Source organism: Lipophrys pholis, assembly GCF_963383615.2.
Source record: "Lipophrys pholis genome assembly, chromosome: 16".
Taxonomy (NCBI): Eukaryota; Metazoa; Chordata; class Actinopteri; order Blenniiformes; family Blenniidae; genus Lipophrys; species Lipophrys pholis.
This window is the reverse complement of record NC_137634.1, coordinates 2,875,318-2,902,880: the sequence shown is the minus strand read 5'-3', so window position 1 is coordinate 2,902,880 and position 27,563 is coordinate 2,875,318. Positions and strand designations below refer to the sequence as shown.

General features: G+C 41.8%; 2 protein-coding genes across 2 annotated transcripts; both read right to left on the bottom strand.

Annotated features, from left to right (window-relative positions):
* Positions 1–49: 49 nt before the first annotated feature.
* Positions 50–14,092, bottom strand: LOC308121827 (collagenase 3; the record flags this gene model as incomplete). Its single annotated transcript, XM_080483353.1, has 10 exons — positions 50–174; positions 358–458; positions 557–716; positions 2,064–2,405; positions 3,627–3,788; positions 3,937–4,062; positions 4,362–4,510; positions 5,365–5,615; positions 7,212–7,361; positions 14,045–14,092. The coding sequence occupies 10 exons, from the start codon at positions 14,090–14,092 to the stop codon at positions 50–52; spliced, it is 1,614 nt and encodes a 537-aa protein (XP_080339479.1).
* On the bottom strand, positions 13,479–26,367 carry acer3 (alkaline ceramidase 3). The gene is made up of 11 exons (XM_080484065.1): positions 26,204–26,367; positions 22,298–22,408; positions 21,885–21,937; positions 21,738–21,790; positions 21,411–21,492; positions 21,294–21,329; positions 17,986–18,044; positions 17,762–17,863; positions 16,991–17,095; positions 16,710–16,755; positions 13,479–15,524 (listed from the first exon to the last, which is right to left on the bottom strand). Exons 1-11 carry the CDS (start codon positions 26,304–26,306, stop codon positions 15,471–15,473), a joined length of 804 nt encoding a protein of 267 aa, XP_080340191.1. The 5' UTR covers positions 26,307–26,367; the 3' UTR covers positions 13,479–15,470.
* Between the last annotated feature and the right edge of the window lie 1,196 nt (positions 26,368–27,563).

Below are 27,563 nucleotides of genomic sequence, written 5' to 3'. Positions count from 1 at the left end.
TTTCCTCTCTGCAGATCAGACGTCGTGTTTATCCACACACAGGAAGGATTTATTTGGTTTGGTCGTCGTTCTTCTGGCAGTCCAGCAGCTCGTTGGTGGGACTGGTGGACGTCACGCTCTTTAAGTCCACGTTGTATTTGTACTGGAGGTTTCCCTTGAAGAAAAGCACAAACCCTGCAGGGAAATAAACTTATCAAATTTAAATTAAACCGTATTTCCAAAGGAGGAAAGAATCATTTGAATTCATTCACGCTGTGCAAAACATTTAACTTTCATGCATTTAACAGTGTTTATTACTTTGGTGGTTCAATTATTTGTGTTGCAGAAAAACATTAAAGGGTTTTTTGACGAAGGTACCGTCATGGACGACGGCTGCGTCTATCGGGGTCGGGATACCCGGAAACTGCTCCTCGATGAGCTTCGCTCCTCCGTCCATCGCCTCCTGCTGCTCGTCGTACCTGGATGTGACACACAGTGTTCGTCTCAGCGCTTCAGTCTCCAGACGTGTTCATCATGTCGACAATCCTTCGTTTCGTTGTCAGGGGACAGGGAATACCTCCAGCACTCGTTTCCTGTGAGGAAGATGGTGTAGCGACCCTCTCTGAAGTGAAGCGCGGCGTCCACAGCTTTGATTCTGGACGGGAAGCCCAAGTCCGAGATGTTCCTGGGAAAACCTTCCTGGAGTAACAACTGCCTCAGTGCCCAGTACTGATCCCCTGAAACAGAGTCACGGCCTTCAAATGCTTCAGTTCCATCACTGTTTTTTTCTAATTACATTCACTAACGAAGGTTTCGTGTTCATCTGCGTGTATTTATTTATTATATATTCATTTATTCATTGGTTCTTATGTATGTATTTGACCAACTTTTCGCAAAAACTACTCATTGAAATTGCATGAAATTTTCTGCGACGTCATCATCCAAGGACCAGCTGATTAGATGTTGGGACGTTACTGGCGAACCGTTTCTGAATAAATCCTAAAAAACTGAAAAAAATGTCCCATTCATTTCCTTTCATCTCATCAGATTAAATTTCTTTAGAAATGTTCTGGTAATAATCAACACTAATACATCTCCCAGTGAGCCTTGCAGCCTCTTGGTGTGTATGTCTGTGTTTTTATAAAAAAAATGTCTCCGCTAACAAATATGGCAGTGGCGAAGGTCTGCGCTCTACTGAGAGCAGTTCTCGTTTTCATTATATCTCTGTGTTCATGCAGACTTGTGTGGTCAGACAACATACGGAAAGTTTGCAGTTCCAGTTCAGACCAGTAGGTGGCGAGGATACTATACCAAGGTCATGTTGGGATTCTCACCACAGAAAGAATCGCTTGCTCTGCTAAAAACTGAAAGCTCAGGCCGTTTCCATGACAACGAAGAAAAAAACGCATCGTTTTTTTGGTTCCAGAAATGTTTTGTGTTCTTCAAGGCAACGTTTTGAAAATAATGTCCGAAGAAGAAAAAAATTAAATAAATACAAATAAATAAATAAATAAAAATTGGAATTTAAAAAAAAAAAAAATTTATTTAAAAAATAAATAAATAAATAAATAAATAAATAATAAATAAATAAATAAATAAATAAATAAATAAATAAATAAATAAATAAATTTATCAAAACATTTTTTCAATTAAATTTAAAAAATTTAAAAATACAAATAATGTCCGTTTACACGAAACGCCGAAAACGATGTAGTTGGTGTCTTTGACCACCGGTGGGTGCTGTTTATATATAATAAAATCACTGCTGTGTGCACGCGGAGAACAGTACGCTGTGGACATTAAAGCGCCTTTAAACTGTCTTTCTCTGTCGTTCTGGTCTTCTTACCGCTTGTTTGTGAGGATTAGAATTTGTCTCCATGTACGCAGAGGATGGAGTCGTAAAGAACTACTACAACTGTGTGTTTTTCTTGCTTCTGTATTTTTGCTGATCTTATCTGTTTAGTTTAGTTTTTTTTCTTTCTGTTTTTAGTGCTGTAAAGCACCTTGTGACTCATGTCTGAGAAAGGTGCTCTATAAATAAAGTTCCATTCTATTCTAAACATCCAGGTTTTGCTTCGTTTTACCTTTGAAAAACACGTTGACATACTTCTCCACGTTCTCATACGCCGCGTCCAGGTGTGACGGGACGACGTCCGGCCACAGGCTGCTGATCAGGGTGATTCCGGTTTCATCAAACCGGGGATGTTTGCGCCACATGAATCTAAGCAAACACAGGCTGAGTTCAGACTGACTCATAAAGACAGAAAACTGTAAAATAAAACAGAAATCTGCTGACCTGTCTTTGAAAAACAGCAGCTCCTGCTGTAACTCTGTCACAGCATCAAAAGACAAGTCTGGATCACATTTGTCAGGCGTTCGCGGAGGAGGACTTTTCAGCACCAGCTGAGCAAAATTGGGACTGACACCTGCAGGCAACAGGAAACAACAGATTAGGCAGTAATCCTGCCAACTCAGCACTTTCTGTGCAAGTTATTGTTTATCGAAACCCTCATCTGCAAAGAATATGAACCCTAACTCACACAAACTATGATATCTGTAAGGAATTCTTTCAGACATTCCTGATTTCCATCAAACAGTACTTTCCCTTTGTCCATTTGACCAATGAGGTAAATTTTTTTAAATGTAATGAACCAGTAATACATACTATATGTCTTTAACAAATCCAAAACAAAGAAATTTGACAAGAAAACTGCAAAACAAAAGTAGTTTAATTCCAGCTAATAGAATCCTATTTATGAATTGTTACATTATTGTGTGCAGTTATTACATTTACCCAGATGATTATATTTCCTTTACGTAATGACCGGCCAGTTATATAATAACTTCTGTTATTCATTATTACCTTCGCCAACGAAAGTTGGCCCGAGAAGGTTATGCTTTCGTCTGCGTGTATCTATTTGTTTGTTTGTTTGTTTATTGGTTTACTGGTTTGTATGTATGTATGTATGTATGTATGTATGTATGTATGTATGTATGTATGTATGTATGTATGTATGTATGTATGTATGTATGTATTTCACAAACGTTTCGCAAAAAATTCTCACCCGAATTGCATTCAGGGATGATTTGTCATCATCCAAGGACCTGTTGATTTGATTTTGGGACGTTATCCGTGAACCGTTTCCGAATAAATTCCAAAATACTGTAAGAAAAATGTCCTATACAAAGCGGATGAGAGAGGCATCTCATGGAGGAGATCAAAGGAGATCAGCGTCTGTTGCCACGGAGACGCTCCCTGCTCAGTGTTTCACACAGTGATGTTGCTACCTGACCTACCTAATTAACATTGATATGAGCTAATGGCTATCATGCTAGCAATGCTAAGTTGGTTTCGTTAAACAAATGTGGTGTTGGCGAAAGTCTGTGCTCTACCGAGTGTAGCTCTAGTTAGAATAATGTTATTGCAATATCGGCTCCAAAAGGTTATTATTGACTTTACGACCTTAAATAATTACATATTTGGCTATGATTTCCTCATTAGTTACCACATTGTGAGAGAGCAGACTTAGACTTACTATCAGCCTGCATCAAGAAGATAAATGGATAAATCGTCTTGTTTTACTTCCGTAATTAATTTGTAGACCGATGCTAACAAGGCTTAACCTCTGAATCCTCTTCAAACTCACCGTAAAGGTGCTGGATGTCTTTGACGTCCCGAAAGGAGAGCTGCAGCTCGTAATCGGGGGCAAAGTTGTAGGCCGGGTACATGATGGCTCCAGGGTCCGGAGAGTGGGGCAGGCCGAGCGCGTGGCCAAACTCATGCACCGCCACAACGAAGAGGCTGTAACCTGACGTAGGGACAGAGGTCATACTGATATTCAGCACCACGTAAAGGATAAAAAAAAAAAAAAAAAATCATTATAAAAACTGAATTAAGTGTGAATCGGTGGTTTCTGGTGACACGTTCAGTTTTGAAAAGCAGATTTCATTCAGTACCGGTGGAATTAAAACTCCAGTCTTCTTGGGCATCAAAGTGCACATCTCCTCCGACCCCGGAGCCGGGCAGGAAGGCGTGAGCCAGGATGCCCCCGCTGCCATCGAACGGCGAGCCGTCCTCATGATCTGCAGCACAGTATCAAACAGTTTTACTATCAATCCATCTCTTCATTTGAGTTAGAATCAATGTGCTACCGAGTGTAGCTCCAGCTTTCACACATTCCACATAAATGACGTATGTTTGTGTTTATTCCCCAAAATATTAAAGAAAATAGCCTTCAAGAGTGAAAACACTCAATTTAAAGTATTCTAATGATCATGATCAGTGAAAAACATGAAATACTGATACTGCATGTGGAAACTGTACACACATATATCTACCCATATATAAGTGTGAGACTCAGTATTGGTCTCATTGAACTCACCACCGGTGTGGAAGGAGACGACGATATCGGCGTCTCTTCTCTTCCGCTTGCGAAGTTTCATCAGGGCGACGTTTGACCAAATCTTCCAAGCTGCTCTGAAGGTCTTACGAACTCTGGGAGCTGAGATGGGGAGACTCTGGCCAACGATCCTGACGGCAGAACATCAGTTTAACAACCTTTCACACACTACAAGACTGAGATGAAACCATGAATTCATATGTAATAGTTCACTTCTTGGTATTCAAATCTTGAACATTAAGTGAGAGACAAGCAACAGATTATAATTTGCCATTTTTATCATTAATAAGTTGCCGTCATTTAATCAAATGTTGAAATTGTCCTTATTGCAAAAAATTAAAAAATTAAAAAAAAAAACACAAAAATCATAAACATCCTGCTGGAAGTGACTTTATAAAGTGAAGAAAATGAAATAGTTTGTTTCCAAAGACTTTATTCAACCATGGGAATATCTGTGTTCGCTTTGTTTAAACGCCTTCAAAATAAACCTCTTCGAAATTGGTGCGTGAACCTGCTTTTAAATTTTGTTAAATTAATTCTAAATTAAATGAAATAAAGTGAAGAAAAAAGATAGATTCTCTCAGTATAAATAATTTTTAATAAACCTATTTAAACAAAGAATATACTTATAATTAAAACTCACTTCATTACTGTTGGATTTAGCCATTTTCTTTCATTATCTGAAATTTGTGCTTCGTTTTCTGTTCTTTTAATTATGGTTGTGTTTCACTCCACAAGCCGCCGAGGCACCAATCCTTTCTTTAGTACAAAGTTCTTCTTCTTCACTTGGGTTCAACGGCAGTTGCCATCTGTGAAGTTGCACTACTGCCATCTGCTGGTTCCAGCGAGTTCCATAACATTCCCGCCTTTCAAAGTCGAAAGAAAGAAAGAAAGAAAGAAAGAAAGAAAGAAAGAAAGAAAGAAAGAAAGAAAGAGAGAAAAAGCAGCTCGTGTTGCTTGTTCTAGTACAAGGCTCCTCCTCCACCTGTAGCTGAGCTCGTTCTTCCTCCAGCGCATCGTGTCTGCAAACGGCTCAGCGTCCGACAGGCCGCAGCGCGGCCGCCTCATGGCCGCCATCGTCTCCTCGGTCAGCTCGCCGCTCGGCGGCAGGCCAAAGAAGCGCTGCATCCTCCGCAGCTCATCGCAGACTCCCCCCCTCCAGCCGTCGTCCGGCTCCGCGGCCCGGCTCCGTCTCCCCGGGCCGGGCCGGAGGGCGTAGAAGCGCCGCAGGTATTCCTGCAGGTGATTTAGAAACAAGCAGTCGGGGCATGAAAACACTTTGATAATCGTTTTGTTGTCACAGCGAGGGAACGCTAATGCTACAGTCCTCGTGAAAATGACTTTACAGGACACATTCCGAACGTTTCGTTCAAACTTTAATGACAGGAAAACGCCGCTCGGGTAATTGCAGGTGTCAACATCAGCCGCAGGAGCTTAAGATTGGATCATCTGTGGCTGTTTTCTACAATCACTTTCTGTCGGGTAACTCCTCTGGAGACGGCAGATTTGTAATGTTCCTCCACGTCTAAAGCCCCGACAGAAATGTTTCTTAGATACTATGACTACTACACAGTGGTGTTGGAGCTTTAGGTTTGATTCAGAAGACAACAAGCTGAAGGATTCCCGGGTGTTGGACAGACATCAGGAGTCCGGATGGGAATCCAAAGCAGTGTCCCGAGTCCTTATCGACTCCATGAGATTATCACGACTTTCTGAAGCCGTGAGTCAGACTGAGATCCGAGTCATTCACAGTCGTTATGGAGGTGAAGCCTTTTGCTTCAGGTGACGCTTCAGTCCGGGCAGAAAATAAGATACTTGTATAATTATATTTTATTTTTGGCTATTTTATCTTAATGTGATTAAATAGTTTCAGTTCTGAACCTCCGGCAGAGGGAGGTCGTTTTTATTTGTTTAGTCCTTTAACAAATTTAACATTTGAAATATAGGAAATAAAAACTGTTTTTCAACGAGCTGGTTTCAGGGGTGATGACTTTTCAACATTATTTTGTTTCTGTTCTTTTAATGTTTCATCGGAAATCAGGAAAAACAAGATATTAATAGGCATTTATGAATCTAAATTAATTCAGGGATTAATGAAGATGTAATTAAAAGATAATATTGGAAAATGTGTTGTATTGAATTTTTACTGCTTTCCTTCCATGTTTAATTAGATATACGTGTCATATGGGTGTATGTATAGCAGGTGTATGTATACCAGTATACAGATTATTAATTTAGTGAAAATGTATTGTCATAAGATATAGACTTATTTAGTTTAGTTTAGTTTAGTTTAGTTTAGTTTAGTATAGTTCATTGTCAAAAATAAGAAAAAAAACTAACGTTTCCAAAATTACAGAATGAAAGGGAGCAGGAAGAAGACTAAACTTAGATATTCTGCTCGTTTATCTCAAATAAGAATTTTCCTTTGAAAGTGAAACGCAAACAGGAAATAAACAATCAAAATTACAATAAAGGCCATAGCAATTCTTGGTTATATCAGCAATTTATCAAAAAACAAACAACAAAAACAAAGAGCCCTTAATGTATTATTATTATTAATTTTTTAAAATTTTTTATGATTATTTAAAAAAAATATTATTATCATAATTTTTTGTTGTTGTTATTATTATTATTATTATTATTATTATTATTATTATACAGACAGATTTGTGTTTGTTAATAACAAAAAAGAGAATTAATGTAAAAACAAGAAGAGTTTCCTAAAGCTTCCTATTGATTATGGATCCATGGATCCATTACACAACTCAGATCTGAACCAACAAACTTCACCTGAGCAAATCTCAGCCTCGATAAGAACGGAGCGATAAATACCTCTGCAAACCGCCGGTCAGCTTCAGAAGGTCCAGCCTGAGGCGGTGGGGGGGGGCCGGGGGGCGGCAGAGGCAGAGGCAGAGCCGTCATGGCAGCCAGGCCCAGCATCAGTATAGTGGAGACGCTCACCCAGAGCATCCTGACGCTCAGCTGAGAGGAATCCAGTGTGAGAGAGCGGGTTCACCCCGGGGGGCCGCCTGCTGCATGCAGCTGAGACCACCTCTTCATTATGCCGCTGAGCTCCTGTTCCACCCAGATCCAGAGCCGGGGCTCCACGGCGGGGTCTGGAGCTTTTCTCTATTAGTCCCCTCATCGCACGAAGACCATCCTCTAACAGCTCTATGTGGGCAGAGCCGCTCCGAACTGCAGCTGGACGACGATGACAAACTGACGGTCGACTTCAAAGATGCTCTGAGGAGGAAAATGACTTTGAGTGATAAACTGGTTAAAAAGCAGAACGTTCTCACGGAGTGATGGCGGCACTCATTCGGAATGGGCCCACTGTTCCCACAATACATCAGCTGAGAGCATTTCTACATTGGTTCTGCTTGTTTGACCCCCCCCCCCCCCCCCCCCCCCCCGTGTTGAAAATGAAAATGCACTGATAACGAGAATGGACCAACTGACGAGAGACGACTGAGGCCAGCTGGACGGCGAATCCTCGCTCTGCTTCAGCAGGTCACCGCTGGCTTGTTTGTTGGATTTGCATACTGGAGCTCTTCTTGGAGACGCGACTGCATCGTTTTATGGTGGCTGATAATTTCGGGGTAAAACATCGTACAGATTGGCACCTTGAGTCGTCGCCCACAGCCACACGTCAATTACAGCCTTCGTCTTCACGGGAGCGCCTGCTGGTGGTGGAGCCATGATTTATTGTGCCGAAGCTTCTCTTCTGGCCGAAGGACAGAATGTTTGACGGATGTGACAATGAAGACAATTAATAAGCTTGTTTGTGGAATTGATGTGGTTTTAAGTGTACAAACGGGATTATTTGGATCGAAGTTTCATATGTTGTGAAAGTTTTTGTTTTCCAAGTGAAAAACAGTGAATTCCACTATCCCAGGGCAAATCATTGATTGTTTCAGGTTTGTGGGTGGCGCTGTGGAGCCATTCTGCATTGTCCATTTCTGAAACCAATGAAAAACGCAAATGTTCAGCAGGCCTGATTTTTGTGCCAAAGTTGTTGAGTTTTCAAACATGTGTCAGGCTGAAGAAAAGCGCTGACCTGAGCAATTTGTTGCACCACCACAGACACGCCATGGAACAGACAACAACCTCATTCACGGTATGTCCTAACTAAAGACCTGAAGGACGTCCTCACTAAGTCTTAGGCGGCTGTGATCAACCATCTCAGATTTATGGTTGAATGTATAGCTCAAGACTCTTCCTTTAGGTGGCGCTATCGCTATCGTAACACTCAGTATCTCCATATGGGAGTGTTCTGGGCTGGAGCTTCATGAATGCTTTGGAGTTTGGTCGAGGACTGGACCGTGTACAAGGTCCCCAAGGGTACAAGGTCATTTAATACATCGAAATTCTAAATTTGTCACGTCGTGCTTTTTTTCCAGGATTCTGACTGGCTATCGTGGCTTCACGCTTCCTGTTACACTGCCCCCTACAGGTTTGGCTGCTCATAGTAGCTCTGAACCAGGTGTAGATGCGGGTCCGTGTCAATGAAGACATTTTCTTAAACGCCGAGGGGGGAATATACTTTTTGTAAAAAACCCGGGTACGTGTAAACGTGGATTAAAATGTAATGTGAATGAACACAAATCAAATCGGGACTGAGGACTCACCATGTCGGAGTTCTCATCAAGTTCAACCCTTTATGATTTAAAGTTAGTTAATTAGGTAAAATCAACCATGTAAATAAAAAAGATGGTGTACATCGCTGTGTTTGTTGATAATTTCATGCTTCACCCTAAAACATGTCATTTTAACAATAAAGAATTCTTCCCACTTCGTTTTTATTGTCTTTCACGTTTTTATTTCTTTAAACGTATACAAACAGACAGTACTGATTTTAATGACAATATATCTAAAGGCCTGCGATAAACACTTGCGTACATACCAACCAGAGTGGTTGTTCAACAATCAGGCTGGTTTAGATCCTCACAGCGTCACCGTGGTGGAACAAGCATCATCCTCATTGATCTCAGCCAGCAGGTGTTCACATGATACCATCTCTAACACGAGTTCCATCCATTTGTTTTAATGTCAGAAGATGATGTACTTTTCTAAGGATCCCCCGACCAGTCCGGTTCTTTATCACTGCCAGGTCATATTTTGATATATTATATTTCCCGAAGAACATTTTAAAAAGAGGAAAGTCGTTCTCTTCATTTGTGCACAGAACTTGTATTCTTACCTGAGAGCAAGTGTGCCACCTCCTCTACCATCCAGCATTCCCAGTATTAGTCACCTCTGTACAGAAGTGCTGTGTCTCACAGCAGGATGTCCCACCTGCAGACGCCACGGCCCCCCCCGAGTCCGACGAAGCAGCTCTGAGTCAGAGCCGGCGGGGATGGGAAACTCCAGCTAATGACGCTAATTTTTAAGCCTCAGCTTGTTTTGGTTGCCGCTGCAGCCTGAAGGTGGATTAAATCTGTGGTTTTTATCTGAAAGAACTCTTGTTCTGGATCATCTGGATCATGATTTAATGTCTTTGTCTCTGATATGGGATCAATGTAATCTGTTACAACAGGCCGATGCCAGTTCGTGACTCATTCGTTTCAATTCGTTGGTCGGGCGGAGGACTTCCAGGAACAGCGCTGGCTGATTTCGCTCAATATTGACACTAATAAATATCCGATTGTATATTTTTCCACGAGAGGTTGGATTCAGGGAGAAAAACAGCAGCAGCAGCATCACGGGGATTTTCACAGACGGGTCACAACGCCGACGTGGTGATTTCCTCTTTTTCTCAACACGCTGGTGGAATTGCATCAAAACTAGTCGAGTGTGTGTGTGTGTGTGTGTGTGTGTGTGTGTGTGTGTGTGTGTGTGTGTGTGTGTGTGTGTGTGTGTGTGTGTGTGTGTGTGTGTGTGTGTGTGTGTGTGTGTGTGTGTGTGTGTGTGTGTGTGTGTGTGTGTGTGTGCGTGTGTGTGTGTGAAGGCTGGACAGATGTGTTTGTGTGGGCCACAGCAGTATATTCACTGTGCAGAGGAGGAATGTGGTGCAGCCTGACCAAGATGCAATTATTCTTTGTCTAAACTTGCTCCTCTTGCAGTAAACTGGATGAGGATCCCAACCGTCAAAACACTGAAGAGTTTTCTACTGAACACAATCTGACTCCTGCAGCTGGAAACGGTTCAGAGCTCGGTCGGCGAATACTTCAAAAAAAAAAACTCTCGGCAAAGATCAAGACAAGCTGTGGTACCAAGTGAGAGATTAGGAATGACGGGGAGTAACGCACAATAATATATTAAATAAATAAATAAATAAATGTTTATATATAAAGGAAAATCACATTTCTTCATTGCTACTATAATTCATAATTCAGATTTTTAACATTCTTAAACATTTGCTAATTCTCTAATTTTCTATTTATCTATTTATTTATATTTATATCCAAGAATGTTTCAAATTGGAATTAGGAAATATTCATATATATATATATATATATATATATATTCATATATATATATATATATATTCATATATATATATATATATATATAAAATCTATAATATTTTGTTTATTTTTAAAAAAAATTAATTTTTTTCTTTATATTGGGATTTGAATTACACGAATGAATTCCTTTATTTAAATGTTCAGTTTGGTATAACTAAATAAATCATGTCCCATGTGACATGTTAAAAAAAGTAATGCTGTAGATGAAAAGACAGCAGAAATGAAAATAAACTATTCTAATTTCATACTATAGCTTTTATTGTATGATATGTATGGGCACTATAATCGAAATATTTATTTATTTATTTACACTTAATCTTCTTTGTCTTTCATATTTCCACCACACTTTCAACATAATCTTGTGAATAATGTTGTATAATTATGTTATTTGATCTAATGTTGGTGCATTCTGACCCAGTAAGATAACTTTTCTCGACATAAAACAAACATTGGAGGTATAATGTCATATTGTGGCCACTTTTATTTAGAGTTATTTACTAGGCTACCAGAGTTTTTCCAGAGAAATGAAAAGCATAAAGCAGCACGTCACTGCGGGGACTCGCCCAGCTTGTACTGAGTAACTTGGCACGTTGTGCCAATGAGCACGCACCTTCATTCAGTTATTTTCTGAGCCAGTCGACAGGTCGATGTGTGACAAATAAACTGTTTGGTTAATCGGTTGGAGTGTTTGCAGGACCGGCCGTGACACATATTCAGAGCGCATCACTTATCATGCTCCCAAAGAGGCTTTGCGGTTTTTAAGGCCCACGCTCTGATTCAGAAACACTTCCTGAAGGAGCCGGCGGTTTTCCTAAACTTGTGCAGAATGGTGTGTTTTACGAGCAGAGCAGGAACAAACGACTGGGACTTTTCCCCCCCGAGGCAGAGAAGGAGGAAGATTTGTGTTTGTATGACATGTGACGTGAAGCGTGTAGAAATGTGTCACAGCAGGTGAACTAGTGCCACACCTTCTAATCTTAATGTGTCACTTTAACCACGTAGTACCAAGGTCCTGTTGCTCAAACCTGCAGATAACGATCACATGACTCACAGCGGCTGTAGTATTCCAATACTGACCCCAGACTTCAGCTCATTCTGCTGTAAACATCTCGAGTGTGTAGGAATCTACAAACATGTCATTGTTTTGTCGTCTTTAAGTGGATTGATTTTCATTGCACTGAGTCAGGTTTTACTGCCTGTGAGATCAGGGTTCACTCAGCGTTCCTCGTGTTTGTTCACCATCAGATTTTATTTCGGTCTCAGTTGTTTTCCTGCTTCGGCTGGGTGTGTTCGCTTGTAACACGACTACAAGGAGTGAAAACACAAGATTTTTGTAGTGTTTTGGGAGTCCGTTTACACGACGACGGTGCTCAGAGCCACCGAAAATGCGACTTTTGAGAAAAACCAAGGTGGAACTTTTTGAAAACACACTGACATGGCATCTCTTTGGGAAGCGGAGGGAAATGTGACTTTTCAAAAACGTGCTGTCTTTGTCTCCATGGAAACGGGGAAAATGCAACTTTCCGAAAATGCAGTTTTTCAAAAACGTGCCATCTTTGTTTCCATTGGACGAGGGGAAATTTTCAGAAGCCAGCCGTGATTGTCTTCGTGGAAATGGGGGAGAACGCAACTTTTTGAAAACACTCCGAGTCTGTCTCCGTGAAATTGGGAGAAAACACAACTTTTTAAAAATGGTCCATCTCCATGGAAACAAGACGAAGTCCAACTCTTCATAAAAGCAGCTACTGCACGTGTGCGCCACGGCCGTAGTAAATACTTCTTCTGCACATGCTCAGTAGAGACAATCAAAACAATGTTTCCTCCAGAGTGTCATGATTTCCAGTCCATATTCTCCTGGTACTTTTATTTTGACAGTCACCGTAAGAACAATCCAACTTGATCATCTGTCCACTAGAATATGTACTCATCATTCTTGATGTCTATAGTGTATTGTTCTCTGCAAGTGGGTGTGTGTTGTTTCATTACAAAAACAAACAGCAGCGCCAACTAGTGGCCTTACATGGTCTTAAATTTAGAGAAATAACAAACGTACATAAATGAAACTGATAAATGACATGTATATAACAATGGAATCAGTTCAATTTAATCCAAGATTTATTTCTCAGTAACAATAATGTTTAGAGCGGCAGCTCTCATTAACCACAATGTAAAGCTTTTATAGGTTAAACCTGAATTTCCAACAATGACCAGTAGGTGGCTCTGCACATTCGTATTAATAGTGAGTAATTTTCTTATTTCCAAAACTGAACATAACGATGAAGATAGTTTAAATTTCAATTACCTTCAAATGTTTTTCAATGTTTAACATAAAGTTTAATATATCATCGTATAAGTAGTTGCCTTATTGACTAGTTTAATTGAACATGGTTTGGTTTATTAAAAAGTTCTGTCTTTTTGCTTATCAGTACAATCTGTTGGTCCAGTCAATCCCCCTTCTTGATGCCGAATGTCGTCAACTGTTCTTCTCTGACTTTACTAAAACCATCTTTAAACTGAGAAGTTCTGACTTTTAACAACATCCAGGTGTTTTTAATCCCATTCTTGGGTAACTCAGGAAATCTTAACTCACTCACATCCGACTTAGTAATGAACTCATAACATCAGACACGGCGAGAGTTTGACACATTCTTTTATTTGACAATATGGGACATCGTAAAAGACTGGCACGTGAACAGAAAGTTCAACAGAAAAGTTGGCAGAATTGGCACTTGGGGCCCGGACACAACATCTCCAACATCTACTATGGTTATAGCATCGCCAGGTGGAGGCGTGAATGAATGAAGGTCCTAAACATCAGGATATTGTTTGTCTTTCCAGGGAGGAGGGGTTGACAACATGACGAGGAAATGTCAAGGCAACTTTGATTACACTGCAGGAATTAACAGTAAGGCACCTTGTTGGAAGGAAACAATGAAATACAGTGACGGTTCCACAGACACTTAATACTTTTCACACATTGTGCTTATGAAGGTTTCTAACACTGGGGGGGGGGGGTTGCTTCATCACACCCAAGCATGAACGTCAGCTTCATGGGACAAGAGGGCCGTATCAGGAGAAGATATCCCGACTGCGATCTTGTGCATCTTCCAGTCGAGCTTCAGGACGAGTTTATTACCTCAGTAAAGTTTCACAGTCGCAACACAAACAAAGGAAACCACAGAACAAACAGAAGAGCACGAGCTCGCTCAGCAGGTCGGCCGTCTTTTTGTCCACGTACCAGGCCATGCCTGGCAATGTCCGACACAAGCTGGGTGTTGCTGCCACCTAGCGGTTACATCACAAACTGCATCCACAAAAAAAGGTGCATGTGCAGCGTTGACTCCTCCACTTTGGCAGCGCAGGTATTGACAAACGAAAAAGGTGTTGAACAAAAGCAGCCTGAGGTACTCCATCAATCAGCTGAAGAAACGCCTCCAGTCATCCTCTAACTTACAGTTCATATCTTAATTAACTCTTTTCAAACCAGAGCAATCTGGTTCACAAAGAATTCGTTTTGAGTCACTGCAAGGTGGAAAATAAAAACTGTGCTTGTACACTTGGACTTTATATTGATTTAATCTAAACAATCCTGATCTTGTTCCTTCAGCTCACTGGATTATATTGGCAGGTGTAGACGATCAATCTGCCTTTTCCTCCACAACTAGAACTTGAGGAATCTATCTGGGAGTCTACCTGCGACATTCCCACCTGATCAGATTCCAGCACGGGGGTTTTTGTCTGGAACACGCCCCCCCAGAGACGCTCCCTGGCGATTCTTTATAGAAAACCTATGAAGTGAAAATGTTTGTCCTCTGAAACCTGAGACACGGAGCGTCTCGACTCGCTCTGTGATTCTGAGAGAAACTCGACCCCGCTGCGCCCGCGGCATTAAAAAGCTGCTTAAAATCCCTTCTTCGCCTTTAAAAAAAACTATCCTTCCAGTTTTAGTGTTTTAACGCCGCAATTTCAAGTAAAATGGAGAAACCAGTGGTTTCATTTAGCCGACTCAGCATTGTCTTCACCTTCTCTCTCTAGTGACTTTCTAAAGAAGCACATGGACCGTCGTCACGGTAACCAATACATCTGTGTTATAAGTATTTCAGCTACTTGTAAAACTACAGTACTCGTACATAATCGGTTCACTTATATTACCTTGTAATTGGAGTATAGTCATAAATATATAGACGCTTAAGAGATTAATGTATTCACAGGACAAACAAACAAAAACACAAATAAATGACCGTTTCCCCCGACCGTGATCAGGCAAACATCCACGACCTTCCAACCTTCCATTGCACTAAAAGTGAATCAGCGGATAAAAACACGACACCTCAACAACGGCACATGAAAAGCTAATCTAATAAATTATCTTCGATCTTCCAGTTCCTTGATCTGGACTCAGTGCTGGACTGGACTTAGTGAGCAGAGCCGGCGGGTCCCCCGGGTGGTGCCCCGGGGCCCGCCCGTCACTGGCCCCGCTGTGGGCTCATTCCCAGCGGCGGCCGGGAGGAGGAGGAGGAGGAGGAGGAGGAAGAGGAGGAGGGACGTGGGCCCACTGTCAGGCCTCTGAGCGGATCGCGTCTGGATTTGTCACCATCCTTCAGTCGGTCTCCGTCCCGCCGCCTCAGCTCGTCTTCTGCAGCTCGACGTGCAGTGTCGGCCAAACGCCGCACAGGAACTGAGGAGCCACGGGTCAGAGGTCAGCCTTCATCGCCCAATTAATTCAAAAGGCACAATTCAAATGGACAACCGATTCAATCCTACGAGACATAATAAGCTCAAGGTAACATTGATTTTGATGAACTATGACTTGTGTCTGTGTGACTCAAGTTCATTTTCTCTAAATTCAGTCCAGTTTTATAATCTTTGTGCTCCTTTTCAATTTTGTGAGCACAACGGAACGAGCTTCATGAAACGTGAGAAAGAAAACAAAGTGATTCAAATCAGTAAAAAGAGAGAACAACTTAAAACATGAACTGTTGGTGTTTTCTTATAATAATGTCCAACATGTGTTGTGTTGACGTCCTTTGACCTCAGTGTGTGTGTGTGTGTGTGTGTGTGTGTGTGTGTGTGTGTGTGTGAACTTATTTACACCTTTTTTTTTAGTAAGAAATCAATATTAAATAAATAAGTGCAATTATTTGATTAAAATGCAGATTTCTGGAGGTGAAAGGTTTCTGTGACAGTAGCAGAGAATCTTTTTCATTACTTTTGAATCCAGTTGGTGTTGAACTATAATACTGTATATTACTTATTGTGTAAAAATACATTTAAACAAAAAGCAGGTGCAAAAAGAAAAGCAATTCAAAATAGAACCAATGATGTTTGGTCTAATTTGACGAGTGAGAAAAAGATTTAGGTGCAATCCAGATGTGGCACGTCACTACTGAGGTTGTAAAAAACAGTGTTCAGATATTTTAGTTTTGCAGGAATTAACAGAAATATATTTAACTTTAAAAAAAAAAGAAAATGCAGGGGACAATCCGTGCAAAACGAGAAGCTGAAGCCTTAAAAATACACCCAATTTTTAAGCTATTTCCCTTTTCTGTTTCTTGCCGATTTGAGAAAAGCTGAAGTGAATCAAGACGTCTGTCAGTAGAAATAATGAACATTTCTTCAGGCCGACCATAGATGGACAGGCGCCGCTGATCTACAACACGTCTGTTGTTTGCTAATGAGCCTGAAAGAAGAAGGAGCGACTTGTGGACAGAGAGATAAACACCGACGTGGTTTCTCCTTCTCATCGTGTACTGATGGAAATCCAACCGTTTGAACTCATTTGAACTGACCGCGGCGTTACTGTGGAGCGTTTTCACTCAGTTCAGGGTTCGAATGTTTTCATGATTCAGTCGTATGGACGTACCTTTACTTTCGGCCTGTGCTTGAGGTAGGTTGATCTGATCTGCAAGCTGATTGAAAAACATTTAAGTCAATGAAAATGAAGAAATGAAGCCCCGTGCAGACGGACGATATTCCTACAGCAACGTTCACATGCAAGTCGATCCACGATAGTAACACATCAGCAAGGAGGGAAATGCAAAAACGTAAACTCGGTCAAATCTTTATCGATATAAAACCAATTAAAGGAGTAAAATCTGTTATTTACTGGAAATCCTGATACTGGTTGTGAGTGTCTGAGCTCACCTGAGGAGGATGTGCAGGTAAGACCCCAGACCGGTGAAAATGTGCCACCAGGCGTGGAACTGTGTCACCACTCCAACACCAGGGGGCAGCGTTTGTCTGCTCGCTCTGAAGTTCAAGGAGAGCGTTTCAAAATGAGAAATTCATAGAAGAGCTTCACTACAAGTCAAATTATCCAGAAAAACCAAGAAGTTACTGAACAACTCATCTACATGGTAAACGTCAAGGTCACATGAGTTCGTTAGACGAATCGCAGAAGAATCTGATGATTGATTCAGTTAGATTAGCTGCCACGGATCAAATGAGCAGAACGAACTCAAGAATGATTAACTGCATCCAAACGGCTCAGATCGTTTTGATTTGCTGAAGAGCAGAAAAGGTTGCCCGGGAGCACCGGCAATCTTATCAAATGTTTATCAAAACAAAAAGAACTACGAGGAAATTACTAAAGATCCTGAAATTCCTGTTTTAACAGGGTTTTTTTTTTTCCACATTCCGTCATTAAAGTTTTCAGAAGCTTCCTGAATGTGGAGCCCAGAGGAGACTCAATGACGGAAGTGGGTGAAGGTTCAAAACTATTTGGATTCCTGTTTTCAGCCGGTGCCACAAACCAAAGAGGGCTTGGTGGGCTGAGCTCAGGAATGACAATATTATTAAATAATAATTACTTTTTTTTTTTTTTTATTAAATACAGAGTGACAAATATAATTTTCCTAAAAACGTGTAAACGTGGCCTCGACCTGATAAATCTCATGCAAAAGCTTGCATACGCACCTTAACGAGTGGCAGAAGATATTGTCGATGTTCCATAGGATGAACCCCAACAGGAAGATGCCTAAGGAGGCGTAGCAGAGCGGCCGCAGCCACGGATACACCCTGAAAACACAAGCAGAGCAGCCGTCAGCACGCCGTCGCGCCAGAGTCAATGAGCACCGGCTCCTTTGATGTGGAAATGCTTTTATTTTTCCTTTTAATTATGTTTTTGGGAAAAAACGCACCACGTAACGATGAAGATGGATCGCATCACCAGGCAGCCCACGAGAGCTCCGTACATGACCTGAAGGAGAGAGCGGGCGTTTAGCTCCGGGACGCAGAAAACAAACAGCCTCAGCTACACAATCAACCAGACAACATTTATTGAATCATTAAAACACAAACTAAGAAACAGTTTGTAAAAACGTCCACAATGCAAGACGTTTTCTGGACTTCACTATTTTTGCACCAGAAAGTTTCATTAAAATTGGCTTCATGTTGAGATTGTAGTTATTTTCGGGAGATTTTGGTTTGGTTTTGGTGAAAATATTCAACATTTTCATCACATGTACTCTGCGCCACAATAAGGGAAAACTTTAAAGTTTAAATTTAAAAGGTTATTACGGCCTCAACTGAGGAGTTAAGGTCCGACAACCCTGTAGAGAACCGGTACACTCAGATTTTAGGGGAAGAGCCATACGAAATACAGCCAATATACCAGATTAAATAAATAAATAGTGTGTGTGTGTGTGTGTGTGTGTGTGTGTGTGTGTGTGTGTGTGTGTGTGTGTGTGTGTGTGTGTGTGTGTGTGTGAGAGAGTGAGTTTGCTGGAGGCAGAAACACAAAGGCTTCACACAGCAAACTTCTCTGTATGAGTCGTTTGTACTGAAGCAGAAACGTTATCACCGCCACTATGGAGCAGCATGCTTAGTAAACAGTCGACTCAGAGACTAAACAAAGGCGGCTGTTGTAAGGCAACACACACACACACACACACACACACACACACACACACACACACACACACACACACACACACACACACACACACACCTTAACATGTAAGCACAAACACGGCGCGTAACATGAGTGGATAAGCTTCCGTTGACATGTTTAACTCTTCACAACTCAGACATGGTTCCCCCCGGTGACCAGCGTAAACTGTGGTGTCATGCAATTGTTCTGTAGCAGATTGTGTATGTGTGTGTGTGTGTGTGTGTGTGTGTGCGTGTGTGTGTGTGTGTGTGTGTGTGTGTGTGTTTTGTTTAAATACCACACCTCACACCAACACACTTCATGCTCAACCGGCATGCACCAGGCAAAACGCCTCCACCCCCTGAACGTACTGGTGCGTGGTGTGCAAATACAAAACACCTTCGTCAATCCAATTTGCTTTGCAAATACAAAACTCATTTATCACACAAACCAAGTAACTCCACTTATTTAATCCTCTAACGATAAATACAGTAAAGCATTAAAAACTACAACCCACAATCAGTGAAGGTCAATTTTGTTTAAAGTGTCCAGCAAAAGAAATCCACATTTTTGACAAAAGAAATTAGGACATAGTTCAAGTTCAATTTATGAGAAAATACCACAAATATTGTAAATTGATATTAAAAGCACTTTGAGGAAACAAATTATCATAATGTTGATAAAGACTTTCACACAATTGTTGTTTGAAACGATGCATCGGGCCAGAAATCTGTTAGAATGATGCTGTACGTGGGAGAAAAGTGCAGATTTTTGTTCCAAGGATTATTTATTTATCCATCATATTACTTATCAGCTACAGTCCATAGTGCCTTGAACCGCTAAATGAATCCATACTTATTGAGTTGGGTGTAATTGAAGTGGTTAAGAGTCCATTTGAGGAGCTTTTCAAACAAACGGAGTGAATCCGACACCCCGTCGACGATCCTAATCTAAAAGCCTCGGTGCAAAGTTGTAGATTATTGTCGATTTTTAAAAACACAGGTTGAAACAAAAAGCTCTGGAGAAATGTTCACACCAAATGTGTCGGGGAAGATTTGTGTCAGTTTGATTCTCATCTTGTGCGAATGTAGAACGCGTGGCCCAAATTTGACTGGAAATTCACGTGAAATTCTTGCAACCAGTTCAGATTACAGGTGAACACTGTGGCTAATTTGCATTTTTTTTCTTCCAACGTTATTAATCTGTCTGTCAGGCTCCTTTTACACGACAACGTTTAAGTGAAAACGAAATTTTTTTTTTATGCGTTTACGTGACAACAGTGCACAGGCGTGCCACAGGTGTATAAACAGTTTGTCTGCACACGTGCACGTAGACACACAAAGACAATGTTTTCCTCCAGAGTGTCATGATTCCCAGTACATATTCTCCTGGGACTTGACAGTCACCTGGAATAACAATTCAAATTTGTCGTTTGTCCACACGGGGTCTCCGTGTCCATTGTTAACGTTTATAGTGGTGCAGTGGCCCCACATGAAAACTACATCACCGTCAGCGTTTCTCCCGTTTCTGTGTAAACGGACATCGTTGTCAAAACGTTGCTGTGTAAACACAAAAACCCTACATGTTTTCACCTGAAATGCTGCTGGGGCCAAAATAAACCCTGTGGCCCAATTAGACAGGTGCTTATGAACAAGTAGGACAGAAGCTCTCCTGCACCCAAAATGAACAACGTTGCTCTAAATCAGTTTATTTTAAAAAGCATTGTGCAGCTGGAACACATCCTGATCAAGATGAATCATCGGGCTAAGTTTTCTAAGGTTAGAGCTCTCCTGCAGGAGGACAAGGACTCCTCGGATGAATACAGTATTACTCTGTAGATACTGTACATTCTAATGAAATCCAACAGGACTGGGGAACTGATTATCGTGCGGGGACACACAGAAGTCCACCAGAACCGCGAATTGTGATCACGCGTGAATCATAGTTACCGGTTTTAATGAAATTAATGAATCTAGTATTTACAGAGAATTCACAACTGATACTTAGTTCAAATTATTCTAAGAATATCTTTCTCCTCCGAGCCCCAATGAACCAATAAAATAGTCATAATGTCTTCCTTACGGCTGCAAAGAAAGTGTATTGAACCGTGTTAACCTTGTCAGCACTCGATCATATAAAGATGTGACTGTGCAGGTGTAACAGAGCATCCGTGGTGACTTACATTGAAGCTGAAGAATTCTATAAATTAAGAGGGAATATTACCAAGGCGTCGAGCCAGACTTTGTACAGTTTGAGTTTTCACTGTGTTACTGACCCGCAGCACACAGGGCTTGTTTGAGAAATCCTGAGCACAGTCATGGCGGCGAGGCGTCCCAAAGGTCACTGGGGATTTGTTGGTTTTTTTTACTTTTAATTTGTGTATTTGCAAGACAAAACTCTTTAGTTCACTAATGGTGTTTCTGTATTTGCAAACCGCGAGGTTTTTTTTTTTCATTGTGAATCATGTTTTGTTTGGTTGTTAGGTTTCACAAGCCCAATGTTGACACAAGGTGAAGGTAACCTGCGGTGAGCCGGGGGCAAACAAAGAGCCGCAGGCGACGCAGAGAGCTGCCTTACCTGGTGAAACACCGGCTCCTTCCACTGTAAGTACACCTGCGCAATGCAAACAACAGCGAGCGGTCAAAGGAATGCAATACATCATGGGGGGAGCACAGGATGAGAGTGGACACTCACCACAGTGACCGAGACGCTGAAGATTAATAACAACGCTATGGGAAATAAACTGATGCAGTTCTCTTGCTTGAAGCACTCATATCTGCAAAGAGATCAATGTCTATTGTTTCAGATCGGCTTAAGCAACAATCAAGGACAGAGAGCAGAGAACAACGGGAGCTGAGTGGCACATGAATCCAGACTGGAATCGATAGCTCCTTTTCCATGCAGACACAAAGAGACGATAGCGTCTCGCACTATCGGCGAGGGATCAGGTGGTTCATTTCACTAAACGTGGCCTCGCAGCGCTCTCGCGTCGAGCAAATCCAAAAAGGCAGAGTCACTTACAGACAGTAGACAAAGACACACGTGCTGTAGATCATTGGCAACTCGTCCAACAGCTGCAAAGAGCAAGAAGAAAGACGACACAGGCTCATTAATCACATTCAGCAGGCGATCATTAAAAGGTGATTAAAAGGTGACACTGTGGCTCACCTGCATCTCGTACAGCAGCGTCATGTGGAAGCACCAGGAGCCGACGCCGACAGCTGGACAACAAACCACAACGGATTACAGCTTAAAACACTTTCTCACACGGTCACGCCATGACAGCAGGCCGAGACTGGAAGCATCCCGACTTTACAGTTCATTTCCAAATATGCGTTGCGTGTACTCGATCCTAAAGTTGGACAATTAAAACTGTTTTTATTAAAGTGTTTTTTGGCGGCTCTGAATCTAAACGTCTGTCCGTGACGTCATTGTTAAACGTGTCATGAAGCGCCTCCCTGACCCCATCCACAGCGGATTAGCGGCTCCATGGTGTCCAAAACTCAAATTTATGAACACATTTAATCGGGACACTTCCAAATCCCTGTATCGTGAGCGCCGGCGAGACAAAACACACCAACCTGCCAGTCCCAGAAAAGAGCAGACGTAGCGAAACTCGAGGCCGTCGCGGAAGGTCTGGACGGCCCCATAAATGGGAGGCAGGATCATGATGAGGTTGCTGACGGTGTTCCCTGCACAGAAACAAAAAAGAGCAGAGGCGGGTTAGAGCTGCGCGACATGACCTGTAAGATAAGTGAACATCTCAGTGACAGAGTTAACCGACAGTAGTCAAAACTTCAGAGCGTGAGCGAACAAGTCCACGTCTTTTATCCGGAGAAAACATGCAAACTCAGGCTCATCATCCAAACCAGGGAAATGAGACGGCGGGGAAACGACCCAAAGTGAATTTTACTTCGACAGTAACACAGTATGCATTTCTTTCATGCTGTCATTTTGAATTTGCAGGGCGCGACTGCACTTTTTAAACTAAATTCACCACAGTTCAGGCTTTCACGATATGTATATTGCTCATGTTATCATAACAAGAGATGTGCAATATATTGTGCAGTTCCAACATGATACAAGTAATCGTACTGCCTAGGTGCATCGTGTACCATATTTCATGTTATTTAATATAACATGAAACCTTTGTCATCATGGCATAGATTTTGTTTTTTTACAAAATGCAGCGATATCAGACTAATACAGTGTATTATCTACATATATATATATATATATTCTATGTAGGGACATCGTCACGTGTCGGGTAGTATTTTGAGGTGACGTTGCTGTTTCATGTTGGGTGATGAAGCCTGCGGCGTGTGGACGTGGCTAAAGGTTGGGAAGAGGTGAGGCCCGTCAGCTCATTTGATTATTACTAGTGGCTGTTATCTTGCCTCAAATAAAACCTTTGAGCCTTCTGCACAGGTGGCTTTTGACTGAACCGGTGACCGTGTTTGCATATTCAAAACCCCCGTCTCCTCGCCTCGCCTGCTGCTGCAGGACTTACCGTGCTGCGTTAAAAAGAAAAAAGAAAGAAAAAAGGCCCACTGGGAATGTGAGAACAACGAGCTCGACTCTGATCACAACCTGGCCCAGACTGGGCGTGGGGAGAAAAAACAACCGTGTTTAGCCGGATGTTAACCAGTTTGAAAAACAAAACGGTTTTCAGGGCCGGGGCCAATCTGCAGGTGTCTGATAAAAGCTCAACGTTTCGACCACAACTTCCAGTGAGCATTTCAAAAATGTTTGGACTTTGGTTGCTGATAATAAACGCACACACCCTGCAGGAATTCTACCACGTGTATGTGTGTGTAGGAGGGTTTTTTGTTTTGATGTTTCAATGACAACTGTGAATGTGACTCACTGCCTCCTCCCTCGGCGTGAGCGTCTACTACTGTCACCATGCGCTGCCGTTTTAGTAAAATGTACACACAAAGAACAATGCTGCGTTCCAGTCACTATAACATATGAGTCACCATTTAAAAAAAACTAAACAAAACAAAACAAAACAATGATTCTGCGGCTGAAAACAAGGAGCTGGCCGGGACCCGCGTGTGTCGTCAATGCAAACAAAAGCTCGGTCTGTCCGGAGCCCACATATGTAGCACTCAGCAGCAGTTTGGAAACGCTTCAGTGAAAACAAAGAATACAGCCGGACTACAGTCGGCCTCTCAGGACAATAAAGTGGAGCATCAATGAGTGAGAGAGCGGCAGTTCTGCTCATGGAATGAGAAAAGCTACGAATTCCCAGCGGGGAATATATTGTGTGTCCACCGAGGAAAGTAGGAAAGTAGGGCGATGTCGTCAACTAAGCATAAGTTTTCCCATATTTGTAGAGGTAAAACCAATAGATCGGGGATGTGGGGGGGGAGAAAACCCGCCTGAGATTGATACACATTGTGCCTCTCCTCTCTGTGTGTGTGTGTGTGTGTGTATGTGTGTGTGTGTGTGTGTGTGTGTGTGTGTGTGTGTGTGTGTGTGTGTGTGTGTGTGTGTGTGTGTGTGTGTGACTCCTGTGATGGACCGGTGGACTGTCCGCGGTGTCCGAACCCTGCCCTGAGGTCAATGTCAGCTGGGATGGGCTCCAGCTCCAGATATCTTATCAGACAGGTAATACCACACGTCCACCGGAGAGAAAATCAATCACTGTGACGGCTGAGCTCGACTGATGGGGACCCGGACGAATAGTTCAAGTATCTATTCTCAGTTCTGTTTTCCTGATTTATGCTTTTGCCATTTTGTGATTCAGCCTGAATGTCTCAGACGTGGATAATAACCTTAAGTGTAAAGCACAAGGAGTCCTGGAGGAGATGATGTTCCCCCGACAGGAGCCCGATCTCCGACGGCAGAATTCATCAGTGTTGCTGCAGTCGCAGGCAAAGATCACAGCAGGAGGCGACGTCGGGGTCAACAATCACCCCGCTGCCAGACGGGCAGTTATAGCAGAAAGAAAACATTATCTAGTGTCTCTAAATCTATGCTTTTTCTTCTTGAACTTTCCCTCAAGGATGAGTACTACCTCCAAAACTCCCTGGTTTAGGGGTGTAGTACTCCAGATAGGTTCAGAAACTTGATGATGAATGCAGACCGTCCGTTAAGCCAGGATACGAGCCTCTCCATGACCATGTCTTTTCTCTCATTTACAATCACTGCGTTTCTCATCACTATAATTGGCATAATACTAGTGGGACTTGGAACGCAGGTGACAATAGGCACAGGTACCTTTTCTTTTTCTTTTTTTTATTATTTCCCTGAAGAGAAGTACCTGGACTTTAAGGTATCAGACACTTGTGGCTGATAACTGCAGCTTTAGTGCAGACGTGTCAAACTGGCCCCGGGTCCTCATACTTCGAGGACATTAAAAGGTATTAAATGGTAAGTTTAATTAGTTTAAACTTCCTCCTACTTCTTTTGGTTTGGGCATTCCTTTGAGAGGGGGGTCAGCTTCGTGTACCATCTTTAGTTCACATGTTCGCAATATATATATATATACACGTAAAATACCATCAGTTTTACAATTGCCATTGGTAGCCTACAGGTTAGAGAGGTGGACTTGGAATTGGAAGTTTGCAGGTTTGAGTCTCACTGTTGACAGGTAAAACCCTCCCCGAGCACAGCCCTTGAGCCCGGAGCAGCTCCTAGGATGGTTAAATGCAAAGAAGCAACCTTCCAGAAGGATCAACTCAGTAAACTCTCCTTCTTTCTTTCAGCACATTTCAGTTGAAACACAACAAATCCATACACGCCGATTGAAATTAGAGATATATGAACTCATTTGAATAGAAGTAGTTGCCATAATTCTCGTGTCTTCACGGTAACTCAGTCCGAGGCCCAAGGAGGAGTACACAACAGTACCTGGAGGTAAACTACCTAAAGGTAACCAGGATACCACGGTTTTAGATTGTGAAAGTACACCGGGTTAAATTCACTGGTGTGTGCGTGTGCGTGCGTTCGTGTGTGTGTGCATTGATCACTGGTGTCTTAACTCTGAGTTTGACTGGAAGCCTGAGAAGTGTGTCATGGCAGCATGTCAACCATCTGAGATAACTGTTCCTGAGGAACCAGTTTCCACTATCAGAGGAAGAGGAGGAGGAAGAGGAAGAGTTTCATCAAGTTTCAAGTTGACTGAGAGGAGGAACAGGTCACACACACACACACACACACACACCCACACACACACACACACGGCCGTGTGTAATAACGTGAGGGAACAACCTGCAGCAGAATCCTGCAGAGCAGCTTCCTCGTTATGCGGTCCAGCTCGACACAGCAGCGGTTAAACTGAACCGAAACACGCAGTGAAAAACCCGCTTTACTGAATCGTTACAGCCGCTTGGTGGTTCAGCGTTCAGTGACTCTCCCACACCCTAACAAAACACCCCCTCCGTGAATTAACCCCCTCGAAAACACGTCGCCATCTTTTTTTTTCTTTTTTTTTTTTTTCTTTTTTTTTTTTAAAAGGGTAAAACCCGCGGGACACTCACAGAATTCCGCCATGTAGAAGGAGACGACATAGTTCTCCTCGCACCAGTCCAGCGTGGAGGTCGGCCGGCCCCAGTATCCATGCCTGTCCGCCGAGGGAGCCATGATGGGAGAGGAGGAGGCTGCGAGCGCTAACGGATTTGTAGTCCCATCACAGCCGCCCTCCTCCTCCTCCTCCTCCTCCTCCTCCCCCTCACCTTCCTCCTCCTCCTCTTTCTCCTCCTCTTCCTCCTCCCCCTCTTCCTCCTCCTCAATTAAAACACTATTAATACCACCACCGCATCCGTTAGCAACATTAGCATTAGCCACAGTAATACTATCGTTCGTAATGAGTTAATAAACGAGTTAATATAATATATAATTATGTTGTAATTTGGAGCACTCATTACTTTCTTTTGAATAGAAAGACAATTCTCACCGTCTAGTTGAATTATCTTTTTTTCCCCCATTCATTTCAGGCATTTAATACATTTTGTGCAATCACATACATATCCAATATTCCTACACACACACACATCTAAAAATATATATACACCATTTGATGTTAATAAATTAATAAATAAATTATATCTCCATTTATTCCATGATGATATGACCATTGTATATTGTTTAGAAAAGTGCTGTACAAATAAAGTTGTTATTATTATATTATTAGCTAAGTATATTATGTTTACCTTCATTGTCACAGAAAATAAAGATATCTTTCAAGTATTTAGTATTCTCTGGGAACCTCAAGCTTTCCCCTAATTGTAAAATTGTCGGCATATTGTTTTGAAAAGTGCCACATAGGAAGAATATGAGACAATTGTTATGTGTTGTTGTCTCAATGTGCTTCTGTAGTGTTGCATGCCAAACTGGTTTTAGTGTGTAATGTAACCTGCTGCCCTCCAGGTGGTGCGATTCACCTAAAAACCAAAGAAAAATACTCCAGCGTGTACTCTTACTGAAACGCAAATGAAAATACTCACTTGTTTTTTTTTTTTTAGACATATCTCTCCAATTTGACACACAGCAGTCTTTAAATTCCTGCAATGGAACTGTTGCGTTTCTTTTAAGAGAACAGATTACAAGAAGAGATACAGAGAATTTGTGAAACACATGAAGAACAGCACTATGGTTTTTAAGAAACAAATCAAAAATATGATACTCAACAAATATGAGAGTGCCACTTGATAGGAGAATCCAGATGAAAGTTGATATTTTGTGTTTTGAAAAAATGAAAACTATATAAAATGTATTGTGTGTAATGTAGATAATATATGTACAAATAATGTAAATGTGGAAACTGACGACAAAATTTGTATATTTGTATAAACTGTAGAGACTTAAAAGAAGTAGAAATATTCTATGCTTATGTAAGTT

What these genes read in the sequence shown, in the direction of transcription:
- acer3 (XM_080484065.1), bottom strand. Translation starts at nt 26,306, where the DNA reads ATGGCTCCCTCGGCGGACAGGCATGGATACTGGGGCCGGCCGACCTCC. An exon ending in CGCTGCTGTACGAGATGCAG is followed by an intron (nt 21,791 to 21,884) that starts GTGAGCCACAGT and finishes TGCTCTTTGCAG; the next exon opens with CTGTTGGACGAGTTGCCAAT. An exon ending in AGGAGCCGGTGTTTCACCAG is followed by an intron (nt 18,045 to 21,293) that starts GTAAGGCAGCTC and finishes TCTCTCCTTCAG; the next exon opens with GTCATGTACGGAGCTCTCGT.